Here is a 22,789-nt window from a genome sequence, read left to right as displayed (position 1 = left end):
AGTAAAACTTCAGCAGTCAGAGTCCTTAGACTTGTGTGCTAAACCCCTAGTCATGTTTCTGCTGTAAAGGCATCCTCCTCTTTCTTACAATAGCTTGGGTTATTCCTGAAGGTGTTTTAGACAGATTTCACTTAAAAGTAGTTATTTAGCAGTCTCTGCCCGTCCACAAGCTGGATTTACATGCTGAGCATTGTGTGACTCTCCATGCAACATACTGAAGACTTGAAACTGCTTTTTCTGGATGCAGTAATGAAATCCAGGACTCCTGTACAGAGTTTTCTTACAGTAATTGAATGTGAACTTGAAAAACAAAATAAGCTTGCATCAAACTCATTATGGCCATGTTACCATTGACTTACTTCACTAGGTGCTGAATGAGGCTCTTTGGCTGTAAAATGATAGTGATGACTTTATTGTACCACAGAGTTCTGTTAAAAATTCACATGAACATCTGAGATAACCAAGATCTTGAAAGAAAATATACAGATATTAAAAGCATAATGTTCACACTGTAAATGGACATTATCACAGAATCAGAGAATGCCTGGGGCTGGAAGGGACCTCGAAACGTCATCCACTCCAACCCCCCTGCCAGAGCAGGATCACCTAGAGCAGATCACACAGGAATGCATCCAGGCAGGTCTTGGATATCTCCAGAGAGGGAGACTCCACAACCCCCCTGGGCAGCCTCTTCCAGTGTTCTGGCACCCTCACAGGGAAAAACATTTTTCCTCATGTTTTCATGGAACTTCTTATGCCTCATCTTCCACCCATTGCCCCTTGTTCTGTCATTGGGCATCACTGAGCAGAGCCTGGCTCCATCCTCTTGGCACTTACCCTTCACATGCTTATAAACATGAATGAGGTCACCTCTCAGTCTCCTCTTCTCCAAGCTACAGAGCCCTCAGCTCCCTCAGTCTCTCCCCATGAGGAAGATGTTCCACTCCCCTAATCATCTTTGTGGCTCTGCACTGGACTCTTTCAAGCAGTTCCCTGAGGTCCTTCTTGAACTGAGGGGCCCAGAACAGGACGCAATGTTCCAGATGCAGCCTCACCAGGGCAGAGTAGATGTGGAGGAAAACCTCTCTTGACCTACTTACCCACAGCCCTTCTAATCCACCCCAGAATGGCTTTGGCCTCCTTGGCCACAGGAGCACATTGCTGGCTAATGGTCAACCTCCCATCCACCAGGACCCCCAGGTGCTTTTCCCTTTCACTGCTATCTATGCATTGTGTTTAGAAGATAGCCAGACAAATGAGTGAGTGAGAATATACTGCTGCTCTCTTCTTCAGCTGTAACTTCAGAATTTTACAGATAACAGACTTACAGGGTCAGAAGACATTAGCTCATTTTGTGCTGGGATGCAGCTATTGTACCGTACAGGGCTGTGGTCCTATGGCTGAGTAAAAAAAAATCATTTGCATCATTGCAAATCATTAACAATTGCATAATTGTTAATCCTGTTAATATTAAATAGTTTTTGTGATGCTGACTTTACCTGTGCTGTACCTTGGTGCAGAATTTTTTTAGAGGAAATATCTCTCATATATATATATGTATACATTTTTTATTTTTTTTTTTCCCAGGGCATGGCTTTTACCTTGGAGGAGAGGCAACAACTGAATATTCATGGATTATTGCCACCTTGCTTTCTTGGTCAAGATACCCAGGTGTATAGTATTCTTAAGAATTTTGAAAGGCTGACATCTGACCTAGACAGGTAAAGTATGGCTATGATTCTCTATGCTAGTTATTAAACTAAGAGTTTTTGTTTGTTTGTTTGGGTTTTTTTATTTGTTTGGTTTTGTTGTTTGTTTGTTTTAATGGCAGTACAGATGAAATTTTGTATTTGTTTTCCAAATTGTAGCATTTGATGACTGGGAATTACTAAGCTAAATATATACTTGTGGTAGTTTTAGGCCATGCCTTTAAAATTTTTTCAGAGGTCTGGGGCAGAAAGTGGTAAAATGTAAATAAATCACTGTTGGGTGTAAAAAGGAAAATAATGATTACTCTAAACAATCCTGTTGGAGATGTATCTACCATAAGATGTGGTTCCCAAAACAATTTCTCTTCTTGCTTCTTTGCTCTGGGAGAGACTAACTTGCTTCTGCTTGACCTTAGCTGCACTGTTTTGGCTAAGTCTAATATCTCTGCTTCTGTCTCTTGTCCCTTTTGTACGGGGAGGTAAGGGGGAGGCAAGGAAGGGAGAAGCTGTTGCAGTTTCCCCTGGTCTTTGGCCAGGGGGGTCCTTGTGCTGTTTGTTAAATATTGTAAATATTGTATTTGTACATATTTATTGCATTTCATTGTAGGTTGTAGTTTTGCTTGTAAATACAGCTTTCATTTGCTTCCAGCTGGGCTGGTCTGACAAAGTCAATGTTGGGGGGGGGGGAATTTTCAACCCACCACAATGCTTTTGCTAGAATGTGTTGTAGGTTAAAGGAAATCAAGAGTCAATTGGTATAACCACACAGGAAAGTCCTCCAGAGGCTAGAGAGTCCCAGGGGGACAGACAGCTTGTCCCAGGGTATTGTAATCTGTTACTCTATTCCATGTTCCTGTATTTCTCTATTTAAGGCTGTGTACAACCAAAGCTCCCTCTCTCTTCTCTCCATCTTGGGATGCACACCGTTATCTTTTGTGGGGCAGAGGCTTCCTCCTGGCCTTGGCTGGCAGGCAATTTCCAGCTACACCACAGGGGCTGTTGAAACCTGTGGTAGGTCTGGGTCTAGTGGGGGGGCAGTTTGGCTCCTCTTGGCCCTGCTGAGGCTGAGTGGGGTGGAGGTTTTGGAAGGCTCTGGAAGGTTGTGCCCTGGTAGGCCCAGGTGAAGAACTGAGCCTGATTTGTGAATCTGTTCCTTTTGCCTGAATACCTTTTGTATACATTAGTAAATAGAATTTCCATTGAAACTTCCAATCCAATATGGAGGATTTTTATTTTACTCCTTGGGAAGGGGTACAAATACTTTTTCTGTCCTTTTGCCCTGGGCAGCTCGTGGTTCAAAACTAGGACAGAATGATTTCTTTAAAAAAAACCCTACTCCTAATTTTGCATTGTAAGGAGCATCTTATACTGGAATGACTGCAGCTTACTTTGACTTTGATTGGAAAGAGGTTGGGTGTAAAATCATTAAGCTGATAGTACCATGGCATGTCATGGTTTGGCATGGCTGAAACTCCTTTGCTGACTTGCCTTGTGGAACTGCTGTGCTCTGAAATACTCTGAAAGAGTTCAGACACAAAATGAATGTGAAACAGCAGCAAATGCATTGCCTGGTATACTTGGCCAAAAGGAAGTCAGTAACAGGAAACAATTCTATTCCCCTGGCTTAATTTGGAAAAGCTGTGGTGGATTCTGCAAGTAATTTCATTTTTTTTGTTGTTGTTGTTGTTGTTTCCCCCTCCCCTGTATGTTCTTAATTGGCTTTCTTCTTGCTATTTTTTGACATTGAAATTGTTTCCCCTGACACAGCCACATCTTATGTCTGGGCTTCTCTGTCTTCAGACTTACACTGGTAAAATGTTACACTGGATATCTAAACATCAGGAGAGGTGCCATCAAATCACTTTGCCTGAGAATGGTGTGCTGTTGGTTTTTTTTCTTCATGTTCCCTGTCTTTAATAGTATTTTTGTATAAATACTGATGCTGCAAAGTAAAGGAGCTAAGTATCTTACACAGGTTAAAAATAACAGTTTCCTCCAACTTTCCTTTATTTACTCCTCTGTTTTGCAAGATAAGGGCAAACACTTTTCAGTTTGGGGATTTTTTGATATTTGAAGTTGCCTTGTAAAATGCATGTCAGTTGTGCTGAGGAATCATCACTAATTTTCAGGTTCTTATCGATTTTCATTTGGGTTCTGGATTATGTTTAGTTTATATTCTTTCTTTGCTACTGTATTTGATTCCATTGGTGGTAACAGACCAGCATGAAAAGTTCTTAGGGGAAGTAAAGGGAAGGGGGAAAAATGACACACTGAAATTTGAATGCTTGGCAATCTCTTCTGACTTACTTGCCCAGGCCTTGGTTTTCATCTTCTGAAACTCTCCCCTGAAATATTCATTCAAGACTCCTTGTCTGAGGAAGGATAATATTTTTCTCCCTTTTTATAGCACAAATGATTGTTCTCAGTGTTTTATTGCTTGTTTTCACTATGTTTTCAATTAAATTTGAGCTTTAGTAAAAGATTCCATTAATTTCTGCATTTTAAATATATCTCTTTTTAAAATAAACCACAATGCTGAAAACCACTTCATGTTTTTACTTGTGTAGATTGCTTGGATGTTGTTCAAAGATGCATAGTTGTTGTCTAATGCATTATAACCAACGCCGTATTGAGGATGAGGCAGTTTTGGTTTCCCACTTAAGAAAGAATTTTTAAGAAAGTTGACACCCCTAAGCAAGTTACTATGCTGAGAAAGAAGAGGTATTTTATGTCTGCCACTGAAAAGTAGCCTTCTGATCAAAATTACACTTTCCATGCGTTTTAGTCTGGAGAGAAGACTGAGAGGGGATGTAATAAATGTCTATAAATATCTGAGGGTTGCGTGTCAGGAAGGAAGGGACAGGCTCTGCTCACTTGCACCCTGTGATAGGAGAGAGAAGGGGAAATGGATGTAAACTACAGCACAGGAGATTCCACCTCAACAGGAGGAAGAACTTCTTCACTGTGAGGGTCACAGAGCACTGGAACAGGCTTCCCAGAGAGGTTGTGGAGTCTCCTTCTCTGGAGACTTTCAAGCCCCATCTGGATGCATTCCTGTGTGACCTGTGCTAGATTCTATGGTCCTGCTCTGGCAGGGGGGTTGGACTGGAAGATCTCCAGAGGTCTCTTCCAACCCCTAACATCCTGTGAGCCTGTGGTATTTCTTATACTGATTTGGATATGGCCAATACGCTGCCAAGGGGGGTTGTGGAGTCTTCCTCTCTGGAGATATTCAGAACTCTCCTGGATGTGTTCCTGTGTGATCTGGTGATCCTGCTCTGGCAGGGGGGTTGGACTAGATGATGTTTCAAGGTCCCTTCCAGCCCCTAAAATTCTTTGCAGTATTGAATATTTGAAAATTGGATTATAAGCAGCATGCAGTTACTATCTCTGCAATTTCTTTACTATATCCTGAATATTACAGTGACAGGATAGAAGCAAATAAGAAAGTAACTCCCCAATTTAGTGCTGTAAGACAATAAAAACAAAATGGGGAGTTTTAGAAAATTTGAAGCCCTTGAGGAAGCCTTTTGCCAAACTTTTAATTTATTTTGTAAAATATTTCTTTACCTCATTTAAAATCCAGGCTTGAGCTGAGAAATAAGAAAGGATGATGAAAGGGTATTTTAAAGTCTTAAAGTAGCCACATCCTTTTAAAAGAAAGTTCTGAAAGGGAAAAAAAAAAAAAAAACATACTGGCAACAGCTTCCAAACACAGTGATATGGCTTGCATGAATGCTTGCTGTCTCCAGTATGGTGCAGGCCAGAGTAGTCATCATGATATTCTCTAACTTCACTTTCAAGACCCTCTGGAAGCAAAATGAATGTCTTCAAATGTATTCACAACTGTATGTGAGGGAGCTTGTTCCTTCAAGGGGAAATGTTGGGATAATCATCCTCAGGAGGAAGGTTTTAATAAAGAAAGTGCTCCAAAAGTTCAAGGACATTGAAAGACATGCTATATCATAATGTAATATTGGGAAAATGAAAGGTTAGTAGGGAAATGTAATAATACGAAATAAAATCAGTATATATGTGTATTTATAGCATGGAGAACTTTCACAGATTCATAGAATGATTTGGTTGGAAGGGACCTTGAAGATCATCTAGTTCCAATCCCCCACACCATGGGCAGGGACACCTTCCACTAGCCCAGGTTGCTCAAGGCTTCATCCAACCTGGCTTTGAACACCTCCAGGGATGGGGCATCCATGATATCCCTGAGCACCCTGTTCCAGTGTTTCACCATCCTCCATAAGCTTCAATCCATTCCCTCTTGTCCTTGTAAAAGGTTTCTTCCTGGCTTTCTTGTAGACCCCTTTCAGGTACTGGAAGACCACTAGTAAGGTATTCATGGATCCTTCTTTTCTCCAGCCTGAACAGCCCCAACTCTCATTGCCTGTCCCCGCAGGGGAGGTGCTCCAGCTCTCTGACCGTCTTTATGGCCTTCTTCTGGACCTGCTCCAGCAGTTTGATGTCCCTCCTATGCTGGGTGCACCAGAACTGGATGCAGTACTCCAGATGGGGACTCATGAGAGCAGAGCAGAGGGGGAAGATCACCTCCCTTGCCCTGCTGGTCACACTTCTTTTGATGCAGCCCTGGATACTGTGGGCATTCTGGGCTGCAAGTGCACTTTGCTGGCTCATGCTGAGTTTTTCATCAACTGACACCCCCAAACCTAATGTATATGATGAAAGGTGGTTCAGGATGCCTTTAAGGCATCCTGAGGCACTCTTTAGTTTCAAGATCTATATCTGCATAAAGTCTAAAATATCCTTAGTGACACAAGGGGAGGAACACTGTTTTGCCTCGCTTTTGTCACCTCATTACAGTCACCAGCTGCCAAACTCTCTGCAGGAGCCTTGTTTATAGTTCTTGTTAAAGGTTTATATAGCAGGTCACAGAAGAAATGCTTCCCTGACTTACAGGGATGCACAAACTAAGCTTGAACAAAACAAATGCAGATTTACTACACTGTTCTTTGTTAGATAGCTACCTGACTCTGTGTCTTCCTAAAGTATGAGTTAGATTTTATAGGTGAATGGGATGCATGAGTATGCTGAAGGAAAGTCCATGTGAATAAATATTTAAGCATGCAAACCTCCAGGCTTTTGGAATGAATGTGTTGTATACATTCCCTCAATGCTGGTGTAATAAAATGATGGCCATGTTAAACTTTGGGAGCACAAGTAATTTGTAATCCATTGTAAATCAAAAGAAAACCACCTACATAAAGTGTATACATAAGTTACAAGTTTTATGTAAGCTGATTGTTGAAGAGGGCTAGCTAAATTTTTGAGGTAGTACCTAACTTACTAAAACTAGCCAAGAGAGAGGTGAGGTTTAGAATCATCCAATCTCTAAATGTTAAGTGTTCACAAAGTGTGGAGTAGTATAACCTGGAGTCACTTAGAGATTCATATCATCTGTCATAGTCAGCAGTGAAATTTGACTTCCTGGTTGGGATCTTGGAGCAGTACTTTATTTGCTCAATATATGAGCAGTGATAGTCAAAAAGCCAAGACTGAACTTCTTTTCATTCTCATTTCTCTCTGTTTTTCTCATTGGTTTTCTTTTTAAATACATACAAAATGCCATAAAGAATTAATTTGTGTTAGGAGATAAAGCAGTGCAGATTCCTTTAACAACACAGACTTCAGCCACTACTTATGTGTATGCTTTGTTTTTGAAAGCTTTGTCCTACACTATTGAGGTAAAGTATTTATTTTGAAGTATTAGTCTGAATTTAAGAGGAAACTCTATCAAGGCAAGAGCAGAAAAAGCTAACATTGTGAGTGTCATGTTTTTGAACATGAGAGTGAGCCTGTATAATTCTATTTAATTGTGTTCTTATTTCAGATAGAACAACTGATATATAGGGATTAGGTTCTGACACACCAAAAACTCAATTACAGATGAATGTTTTATACCTGAGAGGGATTAGCCTCCTGAGTATGTAGAGTTTATCAACTTTTCTACTGGTCTCAGCTTCCCTCTGTCTCAACCAGTTTGTTATCCTTTGTGTCTGAACCATTTGTGCTGTTAAGACAAGGAGGCATTTAAATACTCTCCACAAGAAAGGCTGTTGTAGAACAAGTATAGCTTTGATTACCTAAACACCTTTGTGTTTCTGAATTTGCTTTGTGTTCACCTGATTTCCTTCTAATTTCTTGTAATTCTCCACAGGTACATTCTGCTAATGAGTCTCCAGGATCGAAATGAAAAGCTTTTCTATAAAGTGCTGTCTTCTGACATTGAAAAGTTCATGCCTATTGTTTATACTCCCACTGTGGGGCTGGCTTGCCAACAATATGGTCTAGCATTTCGGAGGCCAAGGTATGTAAGTTTATACTTCAAATAAAAGTAATTGTATCTGATTTTCCTCCTGGCAGATTTCTGCAGGGCTTTTCTAGCGTAGCTGAATGTAAGCCAAGATTGCAATAATTGAGGTAGTTCAACCTACACTTTTGGTCTGCATTAAAAAATAATTTGTTTTACATTAAGAGGGCAAATGCTTGTTTTGATTGCATTAAAACAGGGGTACATTTTAAATCTCATTAACTGACCTTTTTTTTTTTTTTAATCCTAATTGTGTTAGATTTGTCTTTGCATAGGCTTTTACCTACATCAATATTTATCTTATAGGCATTTTATTCACACATATATATAAAAATAATATTTATACAGACTAAAGATGCTTTATTTAGGTACCTACAGACATCTTAAAAAAAAAAGACATCAATAATCATCAAAGCACCTGTTTCACTGCTTAATTATTTGTTTCATAAGGTGGTTACTATACTGCTTTTATTCTGTATGTGGTATCTGTATTTATGGAGTGATGAAGTGGTATGAGAGAAGGGCATGCCAGTGCCTTCAGGTGCAAACTGGAACAAGACTTTGGAGCCTTCTGTACAATTTTCTGTCAAAGGAAGAGATAAATGAGCTGTATGTGCATACCTCTGTTAACAGAAATAGTTTTTTTACAGTCAAGGCATTGATGAGAAATAAGAAGCTTGCAGGATTACAGGGAACAAATGACTGCTCACAAATTCTTCATCAGGAGGTGTTTGAGGGAGAAGACGGCTTCGAGGTTTTGTTGTTGTTAATGTAAAAATCATTTTGACCTTGTGACTGACAGAATGAGTCAGGACCATCTGGCCAACGGCAGAAACCAAGAATTCCCACTTCTATACATGTTAAAAAGTTCAAAAAGACCTCAGGAATGCTTACTTAAACCTGTTTAACAGTCTTTGGCTTTTAAGTGCCTCTCCTAGCAAGTCATCTCTTTTTTTCCCCTCAGTACCACCATGGTGATTTTATTTGCTTTCCAGTAAGTCCTAAACGTGTCTGGAAATTGTCTTTGCCTAAGCTGGTCTTGCTGCCTTTTGTTTTGATATCCCTTGCTGTGTAAGATACTACACAAGGAGCACAGCTGCGTATGCAGATATTTCTCACCTGTGGAGCATCTGTGGAGAAAAAAAATCCTCTGTTTGAATTAGACAACAGTCCAGCTGAAAGACAGTTTGCAGCTGGTGAGACACAGCTTGTAACAATGATGGAAACAACCCATCAGCCCCCTTTCAGAGTCCTTCAGTCTGATCTTAAACACACTTAAGACATAAGGGAAAAACTGATTAGGGAGATAGGGACAGGATGTGGAAACATTTTCTGCATTTTCCACTTTTTCCTCTTTTTTTTTGTTGTTTAATTTTTTTTAAAAAAATATTATTTTTATTTGGTGAAATTTTAGCTGCAGTTAGCCATGCAATTAGCACAGGCATACTGGAAAACAAGGACTTCTGAGTTCTCCACTGTGCAGCTAAGCCACTCTTTAGCCTCTCCTGTAATGAGAACTGAATAGATGGTAAAGCTTTATGGATTTGTTGGAATCATTAATGTATGTCACCATAAGCTTACATTTTACTTCCCTTGTAGTTTCAAATATTATATTAAAAAACTATCAAAAGCAAGGCTTTGGAATAGCATTAATGCATACATTCTGCAGGCTTTGGAATAGTATGAAATTACTAGTGCATTTAAATAACATTGTGCTTGCTTTCTTCCCCATGGATTTTCCTCTTCCTGCTTTGAGAAGCACATGGATAGCAGACTTCCATTCTGCAGTCTTTAGATATTCTGAACAATGACCAGTGATGATTCACCTGCTTAGTAAGCATCCTGATAGTTTTATGTTCTTGAGAGTATGATTTGATTTATCAGTATTGGAATGCCAACCTGATGAGGTTCAACAATACCAGGTGCAGGGTCCTGAATCCGGGTCGGAGCAATGCCAGGCACCCATATAGGCTGGGCAGGGACTGGCTTGAGAGCAGCCCTGAAGGAAAGGACTTGGGGTATCGGTGGATGAGGAGCTCAACATGAGCTGCCAGTGTACACTTGCAGCCCCAAAAGCCAAAACGTATCCTGGGCTGTATTAGGAGAAATGTGGCCAGCAGGTTGAGGGAGGTGATTCTCCCCCTCTACTCCACACTGGTGTGACTCCACCTGGAGTACTGCATCCAGTTCTGGAGCCACTATTACAGGAAGGATCTGGACGTGGTGGAACATGTCCAGAGAAGGGCCACAAGGATGATCAGAGGGCTGGAGCTCCTCTCCTATGGAGACAGACTGAGAGAGTTGGGGTTGTTCAGTATGGAGAGGAGAAGGAAGGCTCCAAGGAGACCTTCTTGTGGCCTTCCAGTATCTGAAGGGGCCTGCAAGAAAGCTGGGGAGGGACTTTTTAGGATGTCAGGTAGTGATAGGACTAGGGGGAATGGATCCAAGCTAGAGGAGGGGAGATTTACATTAGACATTAGGAAGAAGTTCTTCAGCATGAGGGTGGTGAGGCACTGGCACAGGTTGTCCAGGGAAGTGGTAGAAGCCTCATCCCTGGATTTTTTTACGGCCAGGCTGGATGTGGCTCTGAGCAACCTGATCTAGTGTGAGGTTGTTGGAACTAAATGATCCTTGAGGTCCCTTCCAACCCTGAGAATTCTGTGATTCTGTGAAGTCTGACTTTTTTATGTCTTCTAAAGAGTTCATTTTCTTATTGAAAATAAGGAAATTCAAGGCAGGTTATGCTACTTGAACAATTTCTTTCCCTTAAATATATTGTTATATAGAACATTCACACTGTGTTTTTCATTGCAGTTGAGCTGCTAATGATTGAATAGTATTTTAAACAATATTAAAAAATTAACTGAAGTGTCCTTTGGTATTCAGTTGTGTTCTTGAGCTCCTGAAGTCAGCCTTGGCTATATTCATTTGTCCACTGCTTCCCCAATTCCCTGTGTGCACTATGTACGTGACTGGCTGGGGAGACATGTAAGACATTTATGAAAGTCTGGTTTATTTCTAGTCCTGCTGAATTGCCTCACTACATTCAAATAAGTGTTTTAGTGACTCATTTAAGTAAAGATGGTTGGAAAACATTCACAATCTTCTTTTGCCTGGTGGAGGGTCTCATAAATTTTTTTTTTCTTAAGCAAAAAATAGCATCAGTCAAGTGGGATGTAAAATTCCCAACATTATCTCACTACCTGCTCTCATCTGCCCACTCACCCAGCTGATGCCAGTGCTCATTAGAGGCCTCAGAGGAAAAGACTGTAAAGAGTTTCTCCTTTGAAAGATGCTTTGCTGCTTAAAAAATATGTATACTTCATGATCTTCCATTGTGCTCTGTTACAGAGATCTGTTGGTTTGGGTATTTTTTCTAAAACAAACAAACAAACAACCCCCCAAAAAACCCCTTTCTTAAATTATTACAAAAACCAGCTGTGTAAAGCAGTCAACTTCATTTGGTTTGAAATGATACTCTGGAGCATGATTCATTTAGTAGTAAGCAGTATACAAGCATCCCTCATAAACAGCACCCTCTGTGAGCTGAACTCACAGGGAAGGAAAAAAGAAACATTTCTTTTAACATATAGATGTTAACATATAGAGAAAAGGAGTGAAAAAAATACAACATTTAGTCCATTCTGTATGTTCTCTTTTTTTTTTTAATCAGCTGATTTTTTTCCCCCCAGTTCTTAAAATTTAGGATAAAGGTATGATCTTACAATATCCCAAAAAAAATAAAAATAGTTCTTATCTGTAAGAACTGTGTGTCTCTGGTTTATGCTCACTCATATCTAAATACTGTCTTTACTGATAAAGAGATGTTTCTCTTTCAGAATGGCTTTTATTTCAGCATTTTTTTTTTTATTACTCTGTCTTCCCACAGCTTAGAAAATATTTGATTTTTTGTAGTTAAGCAAAGAAATAGACTTGTTTAGATAGGTAAACAAGTTAAAATAGGTTAAAAGTTACCCAAGTTACTGCCTGTTCCAATGTCTGACCACTCTTGCAGGAAAGAAATTTTTCCTAATATCCAACCTAAACCTCCCTGAGGCCATTTCTTCTTGTCCTGTCACTAGTTACTTGAGAGAACAGAGCAACACCCATCTTGCTGTAACCTCCTTTCAGGCAGTTGTAGAAAGCAAGGTCTTCCCTCAGCCTCCTCTAGATTGTGTTTATCAGGCTGGAAGTTGCAAGGAACTGTCTTATTATTCAGGGTGTTTTTAGATTCAGGTAGATTTCTTTATGTTGTGAAGTGAATTTGAATCCCCTGGCTCACAAATGATGTCTTCAGACAAGGAATACTGGAAATTACTTTGGAGTTAAAAAATAGGTGCCTTGTGTGATCACGAAATGAGATCCTCTTTTGTGACTGCCTTACATGTTTTTAGATTACTGTATGTGCTCACATGATGTGCTTACAGTTAGGACACTGTGCTCAAGCAAGATGTTCTTTCATCCTGGCTGACCAGATGACTGTCTGGTTAAGCAACTTTGCTCAGAAAACCCAGCTGCAAAGTAACTTGACTCACTGATTTGAAGCTTGTCTGGATAATTGATATTTGTGTGGAAAATTAAAACCTTAAGATAGCATTACTCACTGTGGATATTCTAGAAACAGTATAGATCTGAGAGCAGTTCTTTAACTTGTACCTACCTACACCACATAGTTTCAGAAACATAATTTAGAAGACCACTCTCTCTAGTTTTCCTCATAACCATTAAGAAGGGTGAGGGAAGAAAGAGGCTCCTCCAGAGTGTAGGTCAGAGAAGGAATTTGGACCTCTACAGATAAAAGCCTTAAAGGCTTATGCTGGGAATGTGGTAGGGTTGTGGTTTTGTTGCAGTGATCACTCTATCATTGAGAGCATTATCTCAGAATCTCTACTAGGTCACTTTTTGGTGCAGATTTTTCTATCCATCACTTAAAAAAATAATTCCCAAAGTAAAACAATCGCCAGTTGCACAAAGCATGTCCATGCATATGACAACTTCTGCTGCCTTTCCAAGGAACAATCTATTTCTGTAAATGCATTTCTGAAATGTAACAGTTCTTTCAATTCCTTTATTCGTCCAAAAAGAATAAATATGGGAAAGCTCAATGGAAATTTCTTCTAAGAATCCAAAATCAACCTTTTACATCGTACAGAGAACACTGAGGAATTTAAGGTTCTTGTGTAAACTCAGCATTCAGAGAGGAGCGGAAAAACTGCCAAGTATTGCTGTGCTGAAGACTTTGGATGTTGTTAAAATGTTAGGTGACTGTTTATGTATTTCCATTCCTAGAAGGAAAAGCCATTTCAAACAGAATATGAACAGAGCAAGCCCTGGTGACTATTGCAGCCACACAAGCATGGCAAAGTTCCTCTGAAATAACTTCCCGATGCAGTCACAAACTGTCACACTGAGAAGAAACCATTTTTAAAGCTGCTACATTGATTCTGATGCTGCATGTTGAAGATACAGATGCAGTCTCTTAAAAGGCAAAGCATGGCAGCCTTAGCTTTGAAGTTATTTTCTTTCTTTTCTTCTTGATTTTTTTTGTTTACACCTATAGAAGCAGATCTTGTTCAGCAAGCTGTTCTCATAAAAGCTTCCTTCTGTAATAATTCTTTGAACTCTGTCTTTTTTTCCTCATGTTCTCCTTCCTCACAAATCACAGAATATTAGGCGTTGGAAGTGACCTCAAAAGATCATCCAGTCCAACCCCCCTGCCAGAACAGAACCACCTAGAGCAGGTCACACAAGAATGGATCCAGGTGGGTTTTGAATGTCTCCAGCGAAGAAGACTCCACAACCTCTCTGGGCAGCCTGTTTCAGTGCCCTCTTGCCCTCACAGTGAAAAAAGTTTTCCTCCTGTGCTCCAGCTTGCACCCGTTGCCCCTGTCCTATCCGTGGACACCACTGATAAGAGCCAGGCTCCACCTTCCCAACACTTGCCCTTTGCATATTTATAAACATTAACGAGTTCACCCCTCAGTCTCCCCTTCTCCAAGCTAAAGAGACCCAGCTCCCTCATTTGTAAATGCCCCCTTTGGTATTTTTTCAGCATATCTAGATGTGTTTTCCCAGGCAAAGCAGATGCTGAGCCTAGGCAAGGATCTACTGGAGAGTCCAGCAGAGGCTACGAGGGTGATTGAAGGACTTTGTACATCTCTCTTATGAAAGAGAGGCTGAGAGATGTGGGGCTGTTTAGTCTGGAGAAGGCTGAGAGGGGACCTGATCAATGTCTATGAGGACAGACTGAGAGAGTTGGGGCTGTTCAGTCTGGAGAAAAGAAGGCTCTGAGGTGACCTTCTTGTGGCCTTCCAGTATCTGAAGGGGGCTACAAGAAAGCTGGGGAGGGACTTTTTAGGCTATCAGGTAGTGACAGGACTAGGGGGAATGGAATAAAGCTGGAAGTGGGGAGATTCAGGCTGGACGTGAGGAAGAAGTTCTTCCCCATGAGAGTGGTGAGAGCCTGGAATGGGTTGTCCAGGGAGGTGGTTGTGGCCCCATCCCTGGAGGTGTTTGCAGCCAGGCTGGATGAGGCTCTGGCCAGCCTGATGTAGTGTGAGGTGTCCCTGCCCATGGCAGGGGGGTTGGAACTAGATGATCCTTGTGGTCCCTTCCAACCCTGACTGATTCTATGATTCTATAAATAACTGAGGGTGGATGTCAAGATGAAGGTGCCAGGCTCTTTTCAGTAGTGCCCAGTAACAGGACAAGGAGCAATGGATAGAAGCTACAACACAGGAGGTTCCACCTCAACACTAGGAGACATTTCTTTATGGTGAGGGTGGCAAAGCACTGGAACAGGTTGCCCAGAGAAGTTGCAGAGTCTCCTCTGGAAACTTTCCAAACCTGTGTGGATATATTTTTTTCAGAGACTTTATTAATCTGATTGTTACTGATACTTAGGATCTTTAATTAAAACTGATTGTTGTGTAAGATAAAATTATATAATTCAGAGTTATTTTCTCCTACTTTTTTGTATTCTTGAAAAACAATGCAAAATTTTCATGTGGAAGTAAAAAAATTAACTATGGGGTTGTTTCTAAGTGATCCTTTGCAAGGGCTAGAAGATTAGGGCAGTCTGAAATCAAAATGTGTTGCAATAAAGACATAAAATACAGCAAAATGCTTCTTTGAAGTTTGGAGTTCATTCTTCAGCGGACACCTGTGTGGAAATCCATACAGTATGGCTCATGAGGCAAGTTATTCTGTAACCCTGTAAGAGAGAATTAGCAGAGCTGTGGCATTTCTTCTGATTTCAGTCAAACTTTCTCTTGGTGACTTCAGAAGCCTGGCAATTGTGGCAGTTGCAGGCCCTCACCAAGGACTTTAGAAATAAATGTTGGTTTGGCATTTTCAGTTTTGTCTCGTAAATATGACACTGCTTGACTCTTTCCAAGCACCTTTTCATCTTGTTTTTTATTTATTTTTTTTAATTGTATAACCTTTCCACTGAACTTAAGCACCACAATATCTCATGACACCCACTAATTCCACTCTTTGCCATCACTCTGATCAGCTGTGTTACCTTCATCAAGATAAAACTTAGCTTTGGATGCTGTTGCTTGCGTGGCTTGAAAATAAGGCTCATAGACTCTCCCACCATAACGTTTGCCCTGCTCTTGAAAGTTGGAAAAGGAGAATTGACACTGGGAGAGTGCTGAATTCCTCTTTTCTCCTAGTCTGTCTTCTAGAAACACACTACACTGGGTTGTGCTCGAGGTGTATTCAACTTGGTCTGCCAGTATTGCTGGCACAGGGGAAGGTGTAAGAATCTTGCACAGATGATGTCTGTGGGCCTCATTTTGATCTTAGAGGGCTCTGTAAATCTCAAGCAAATTTCTCCTTCTAAGAAATAGTTGAATGAAAGGAAGTTATATCTTGATTTTTTTAAACATTAGGGTATTTTTAGCTTATGTGGATGTAGTCCTCTGGTGTCTCTTGAACTGTACTAAACTCGTGGCTTTTGGCAACCATTTAGTTATAGAATGAATTTTTCTCTTTTTAGTAAACTCACACCTTAGAGTAAAATTAAGGATGATTAGCCAGTTATAAACTAAGAATGCATATTCCTGATCTTAGAATTGTTAGGGTTGGAAGGGACCTCAAGGATCATCCAGTTCCAACCCCGCTGCCATGGACCAGGACACCTCACACTACAGCAGGTTGCTCACAGCCACATCCAGCCTGACCTTAAAAACCTCCAGGGATGAGGTTTCCATCACCTCCCTGGGCAACCTGTTCCAGTGTCTCACCACCCTCATGGAGACGAACTTCTTCCTAACATCCAATCTGAATCTACCCATTTCTACTTCTGTTCCATTCCCCCTATTCCTATCACTCCCTGACACCCTAAAAAGTCCCTCCCCAGCTTTCTTGTAGCCCCCTTCAGATACTGGAAGGCCACAATAAGGTCTCCTCAGAACCTGATCTATCAATATGAAATACAACATTCTCCTTGTGGTGTTATTTTCTGTATCTACTTGGTGCTTGCATGTAGGTATTACCTACGGCATTAGTGGGATGGGGATGCTATTTAAAGAAGTCATGCTTTGAGCTATTTTTTCATTTAGTCTTCTCTGAGCTGGAGCTTTACCTGTTATTATCCTCTTCCTCTTCTCAGGAGCTGCATACATGATTTCTTACACAAACAGACTTCCAGGGGCTTTTCATCATGGCCGTAAAAGCTTTGTCCTAAAACACATCACAAGCATAGAATTTCTGGCTTTCAGACCGAAATTCATACCTCTTGATGGTGCATTGCTCTGTTTTTTCTGGAGGGAATACATCTGGGCTGTGAGCAGGAGGAAATGAGGCCATCCCTGCTCAAAACAGGATTCTCAGAATGTTTGGCAGCAGTCAATGTTTGGTCATTTTCTCCCTCCTCTTAGCATAGTCTTCTGAGGAAGACAGCTAGCAAAGCCTCAAGGCTCTTCTACGGGCATCTGTGGTGCTTTCTATGCAAGAGAGCCAAAACAAATTATTTAAGTTCTGGCCATGCCTGTCTCTCTGTTTTCATGTCCGTTTCCCTCACACAGTCCTGGATATTTCTCTTTTGGTTTGTACTGTTATTTTTTACATATTTCCCTTAAATCTTATCACAGAATGTTAGGGTCGAGAGATCATCCAGTCCAATCCCCCTGCCAGAGCAGGATCACCTAGACCAGGTCACACAGGAACTCATCCAGGTGAGTCTTGATTGTCTCCAGAGAGGGAGACTCCACAACCCCCTTGGGCAGCCTGTTCCTGGGCAGTGTTCTGCCACCCTTACAGTGAAATAATTCTTCCTTCTGTTTCCATGGAACTTCCTATGTGATGTTAGAGCAGAAAGTTCTCCCTCCTCATAAATTTGGAGGACTCAAATTTGTCTTTTCAAGGGCATCTGCATTCTGAGCCAATGGAAACTTAACACTGTGCTGGTTATCTTCCTCCTACCAACGGAGTCCTCTGGAATGATGCTGTTTTACTGCTGCTTTTCACCACGTGGGAAAGACAATTTGTGTGCCAGGTATTAGTGCAGTGCTTATTAGACCCTTCTTGTCTGGTTTGTTAAAACAGTCATCTTGTGGATCTACGTGCAGAAAGCTGGACAGAAAGTACACAGTCCCAAGTTTCAAAGTCTTTACTCTGAATAAATCTTTTCTCTCTTGTGCCAACACCACATGAAAAGTTAGGGGCTGTATGCTTTTCAACAAATAATCTGTATTGTTGCATTTTAAGGTAGTGATATTCTTTTGGCAAGTTGTAGTTTCATATCAATACTCAGGAGTTGTATCAACATATAACCACATTACTCATTAACATCTTCCTTTTTTTCCCCTGATCTTTTAGAGAGATTTTGACTCTATGCCAACCTACAAATACTACTTTCTGGTTGCATGTTTCCAGATTTCTCCAAGTAGTACATTCCTTCACAAAATGAACTTTAAGGGCAGAGATTTTACTTAGTTTTCACACCTTGACTTGGCCAGACATGTGAGCAACACTAAAGTATCAGGTAATGCAGTATGAGAGGTCTACCCATTGACTCTCTTCTACTCTATTCAAGCAGTATTTATCCATCAAAAATTTCCCCTCATGAAACAGCCTTTTTCTACCTGCCAGGTTTATAGAGCTCTCTCATTGTCATCATCATTTGGCCTCCAAAGCAAAGCTTCTGAGTGATTTGCTTCAGTAAGAGACCCATAACTTTCCTTAGCTCAACCCCTTTTCAAGGACAGACTGAAAAATCCCCTCTGATGTCTGCAAATAGATGCTGCTTGTCTTTTACCTCTTGTGCAGTGTATGTGTAGTGGCTTCTTTTCTGAGCTGGAGGGCATTGAACAGCCCTGAAGTTGTGTCCTGGTGCTGACTTCAGTTTTCATGTTGCATCCTTTCCAGTGAACTGGAACTCTGTATTCATTTGGGAGAACACAGACAAGTGACAGCTTGTGTCATGCGAACAAACAGAATGGTCCAAGACTTTTTCCATCTGTCTGATCAATCTTTGGAACTTGATTTTTCAGATTCTCTTATTCAGGGATTGTGAATTCCTTTGTGGATGATTCTAATGATGTCAGATCCCCTAAGAGGGTGCTCAAAGGAAAGTGAGACCTAGCACTGATGCTGGTGCCTCCAGTATAAAGCAGGTGGTAATTCTGGTTTTTAGATCCAAATCCCTTATCATGGACACTCAAACTTCTTCCATGTGTTGGTGCCAGCTTCTCACCACAGTGTCTGAAACTCTCATAATTTTGAGTGGATTTCAGAAAAAGGACAGTTCCATTGTAATCCTTAGAAGCATACTTAGTAATGATAGATATATTTCTGCTGTCAGTCCCAATTGTCCCATATGCTGCCCCAGGGCTCTGGCTAGCACATCATTGCCTATGACAGGTATTCTAGTTTATTCCTAGGCATCTCTTTAGAGCAATGAAACTGATTTACTGCAGGAGGTGAGGCAAATCTTCCAGTGCAGCCAATTCTGCCCAGAAAGTGTAATGCTGAGAAACTACTTTATCTGTGATAATAAATGGTCTGGGGTTTGATGAAATCAGGTTAGGAACGGAGGAGAAGCCACAGCTTTATTTACTGAGGCTTTTGTGCTCACTTTCAGCGTCAGGCATGCTTTTAGACTGACAGTGAAAGATTGTTTCAGAGTTATAGATTGTCTTGTGGGGTACTGAGACATCCAAGGCGGTCTCAAGAGGTCTCAACAATTCCATGGACACTATGAAGTAGTTAAAATTAAATCACTTTCTAGCAATAAATATTGTTCACTGCACAGCTCAGGTCAGATGATGATTCTCAGCTTCATCAGCTGTGACTTTGCTGTGTATTTCTATACCAGGGACTGGTGCTAATGTCTATTTAACATTTAGGTTGATCTTACTGAGGAGTTATAGAATTGTTTACATTTTGGGTGGCAGCCTTTCAGTTTTTATAGAAGTGCTCATTCTGAAACCCTCTTGGAGGAGAAAATGCTCTCCAGGGCAAGCATTGCAGGGACTGCTTAGTAGGGTGCATGGCTGTATGAGAAACACTTAAAGAAAGAAGACCTTCTGCTTTGCTGTAGCTGTTAGCTCTTCCTGGAGATGTGAAGTGTGTGCACTCACAGGCTGTCCTCTTGCCCTTCCATGTGCTGTTTAAACTTTCAATTAATTTCTTGGAAAGTACTAAGAAAAAAAGTGTGTGCTTCTTTCTCCTTCCCAGGGCTATGCTTCCTAGGGAAGGGCTTACTTCCAGGTATCATGGGATAAAAAAAAGGAATGGAATTGCTGCATGCATTTACAAAGGGGAATCACCAGCGTTAGGGATGTAGCACGTAGCAAAGAACTGTTACAGATGGCTGATAAGAATTTAGTGTAGGTTAAAAAAAAATCTTTTAGAGATGGAAGAGTCTTACTTTCTTCTTCCATGCAGAGTTTTTTTTCAAGTCCCCAGTAATTCCCACTGCTATCTCCTGATGTTGCAGAATGAGGTACCAGTAGTATTTCAGATGAGACACCAGTGACTTGGAAACATTGCAATGCTTTATTAGCTCATTCTGTGTATATCCCAGCCCATGCCCAAAGGATGTTTTCCTTTAGGGGTGTGCTTACACTGAAATTTCTCCAGCTCTTGTTTTCTGTACATTTATTGCACGTCCTTTGGCACCACCCAAATCCCCTGCTGACACATTCAGCAGCTTTTTCTGTTCAAAATGCTCTCGTTACTCAGCAGTCCAACATTGTCTCATTGTTGCATTTCCAATACAAGATATAGTAACTTTAAAAAAAACAACACAAAAACAGTTGTTCCTGTATTTCCTTCCTGAAGAAGGAAAAACCCCAATGAAATCACGCTAGATTGGGTATTCTAACATCATAGTTTTGTGTCTCTGATTAATACCTTTCTAAATAGGGTAAACAGGTCTTAAAATGGAAAATTGAAAGTGAAAAGAAGGTGTAAATATCTTCAGTGTTTCAGAGCATAATGATGGGATGATAGTGTGTTTTAATATATCTCATGAAGAGTGACTGCAGGAGCTGGGGCTGTTTAGTTTGAAACAGATGAGGCTGGGGGGAGACCTCATTGCTCTCTACAACTGCCTGAAAGAGGTTGTGGAGAGGCTGTTGCTGGTCTCTTCTCACAAGCAATTAGTGATAGAACAAGAGGGAATGGCCTCAAGCTACAACTGGGTAGGTTTAGACTGGAGATTAGGAAACTTTTCCACTCTCACAGGAAGAGTGGTCAGGCATTGGAATGTGCTGCCTGGGGAGGCGCTTGAGTCCCCAACCCTGGATGTGTTTAAAGGTGGTTTGGATGTGGTGCTTGGGGATATGGTTTTGGGGTGAACCTTGTAGAGTAGGGTTCTGGGTTGGTCTTGGTGATCCTGAGGGTCATTGTGGTAGTTTTAAGTTATGCCTTTAAAATTTCCAACCTGAATGTTTCTGTGATTCTGTGATCTTGTCTATTTCTGGCTAGGTGATTTTAGTCTGAGAGATTTTTACAGGCTGCTTTTGAGACAGCCATTTGCCACTGCTAGTGTGAAGCTTCTGACAAAGGCAAGAGACAAAAGTGTTGGGATAGAAATGAACCCTTTTATTTCTTGCATGGCATTTTCAACCATTTTAGTGAAGTATGAACTGTAATAAATTTAAACATAAAAAGAACAGACTGCAATAACTTTACCAGGTCTATCTTTAAGGTAGTGTAATTTGCAGTTGGGTGGAGAAAGGTTAGTGAGACATCTGTCATCCTGAACACTGCTCTCCCTCTGAGTTAATTGGTGCCAGTGCAAGCCAGTTCTTCATTGTATGAGGATTGAGTGTACCCTCAGCAGGTTCACTGATATGAAACTGGGGATGGTGGCTGACACACTGGAAGGCTGTAGCATGTAGATGTTTGCTTCTGAGAGTGACAACACAGAACACACTTTGCTTTCAGTTCAATTATTTAATGTGGTGGGCTTGGGGTATTTTGTTGTTTGGGTTTGGTTGGTTGGTTTGATTTTTTTATTTCCCCCACAAATAACTAGAATACAAGCATAGGGAATTTGTGTTTCTCAAATAAATAGCATATCTAAAAAGATTTCGTTTCAGCCATTTCCATTTGCTGCAAGCAATGTATTTATTTCTGTATTCACTTTTTCACTTCACACAGAAGGTAGAAATATTCCAGTGCATGCAGTGAAATGAACCACTCTGGGGACAGAGTGGCTGGAGAGCAGCCAGGCAGAAAGGGACCTGGGGGGACTGGTTGACAGCAGCTGAATGTGAGCCAGCAGTGTGCCCAGGTGGCCAAGAGAGCCAATGGCATCCTGGCCTGCATCAGGAATAGTGTAGCCAGCAGGAGCAGGGAAGTCATTCTGCCCTGTAATCAGCACTGGTTAGGCCACACCTTGAGTAATGTGTCCAGTTCTGGGCCCCTCAATTCAAGAAAGATGTTGAGATGCTGGAATGTGTCCAGAGAAGGACAACAAGGCTGGGGAGGGGTCTGGAGCACAGCCCTGTGAGGAGAGGCTGAGGGAGCTGGGGGTGTTTAGCCTGGAGAAGAGGAGGCTCAGGGGAGACCTCATTGCTCTCTACAACTACCTGAAAAGAGGCTGCAGCCAGGTGGGGTTGGGCTGTACTCCCAGTCAACTAGTGGCAGAACAAGAGGATACAGTCTTAAGCTGTACTAGGAGAAGTTTAGGCTGGATGTTATGAAGAAATTCTTCACAGAAAGAGAGGTTGGCCATTGGAATGGGCTGCCCATGGAGGTGGTGGAGTCACTGTCCCTGAAAGCGTTTTAAGTAAGACTGGATGAGACATTTAGTGTAATGATTTAGTTGACTGGATGGTGTGGGGTGATAGGTTGAACTTGATGATCTTGAAGGTCTTTTCCAACCTGGTTAATTCTGTGATTCTGAGATCCCACTGAAGTTAAATTCTTCTTGAGGATAGTTGTAACCTCAGTCATTTGAAGCGTGGTTGGCACATTGCATTAAAGCTTTACTCTGAAAATGTCATGAAAGATGACTTAAAGTGTGGCCTGTAGATGGTCCATGGCAATGGCCTCAGGAAAGCTTCTATCTCTTTTTGACCTTGGACTGCAGCTTTTTGCATTAGGAACTACTGTGTCACTGTAACATAAATTGAGCAGTTTCCTTGGTTCCTTTCCAACAGATGAGATCAGCTCCACAAATGGAAGATTGTGTCACTTTTCAGGAGTGACTTCTTCATTAAGGTGGAAGTTGCATAGGAAATGCTGTTTTTACTAAGTTATCACTTTTGTCCTTGTT

At 41.1% G+C, this 22,789-nt stretch overlaps 1 protein-coding gene across 1 annotated transcript in view; it reads left to right on the top strand.

Annotated features, from left to right (window-relative positions):
- Positions 1-22,789, top strand: part of ME1 (malic enzyme 1) — a 236,659-nt gene that overhangs the window by 49,904 nt on the left and 163,966 nt on the right. Inside the window, exons 2-3 of the mRNA XM_054394230.1 lie at positions 1,588-1,721; positions 7,897-8,046. Coding sequence (XP_054250205.1) covers positions 1,588-1,721; positions 7,897-8,046 — 284 coding nt within the window. The remainder of the gene's footprint in view (positions 1-1,587; positions 1,722-7,896; positions 8,047-22,789) is intronic.

Source organism: Indicator indicator, chromosome 2, assembly GCF_027791375.1.
Source record: "Indicator indicator isolate 239-I01 chromosome 2, UM_Iind_1.1, whole genome shotgun sequence".
NCBI classification, from domain to species: Eukaryota; Metazoa; Chordata; class Aves; order Piciformes; family Indicatoridae; genus Indicator; species Indicator indicator.
The sequence above is the reverse complement of the archived record's forward strand: the minus strand, read 5'-3'. Positions and strand labels throughout refer to the sequence as shown.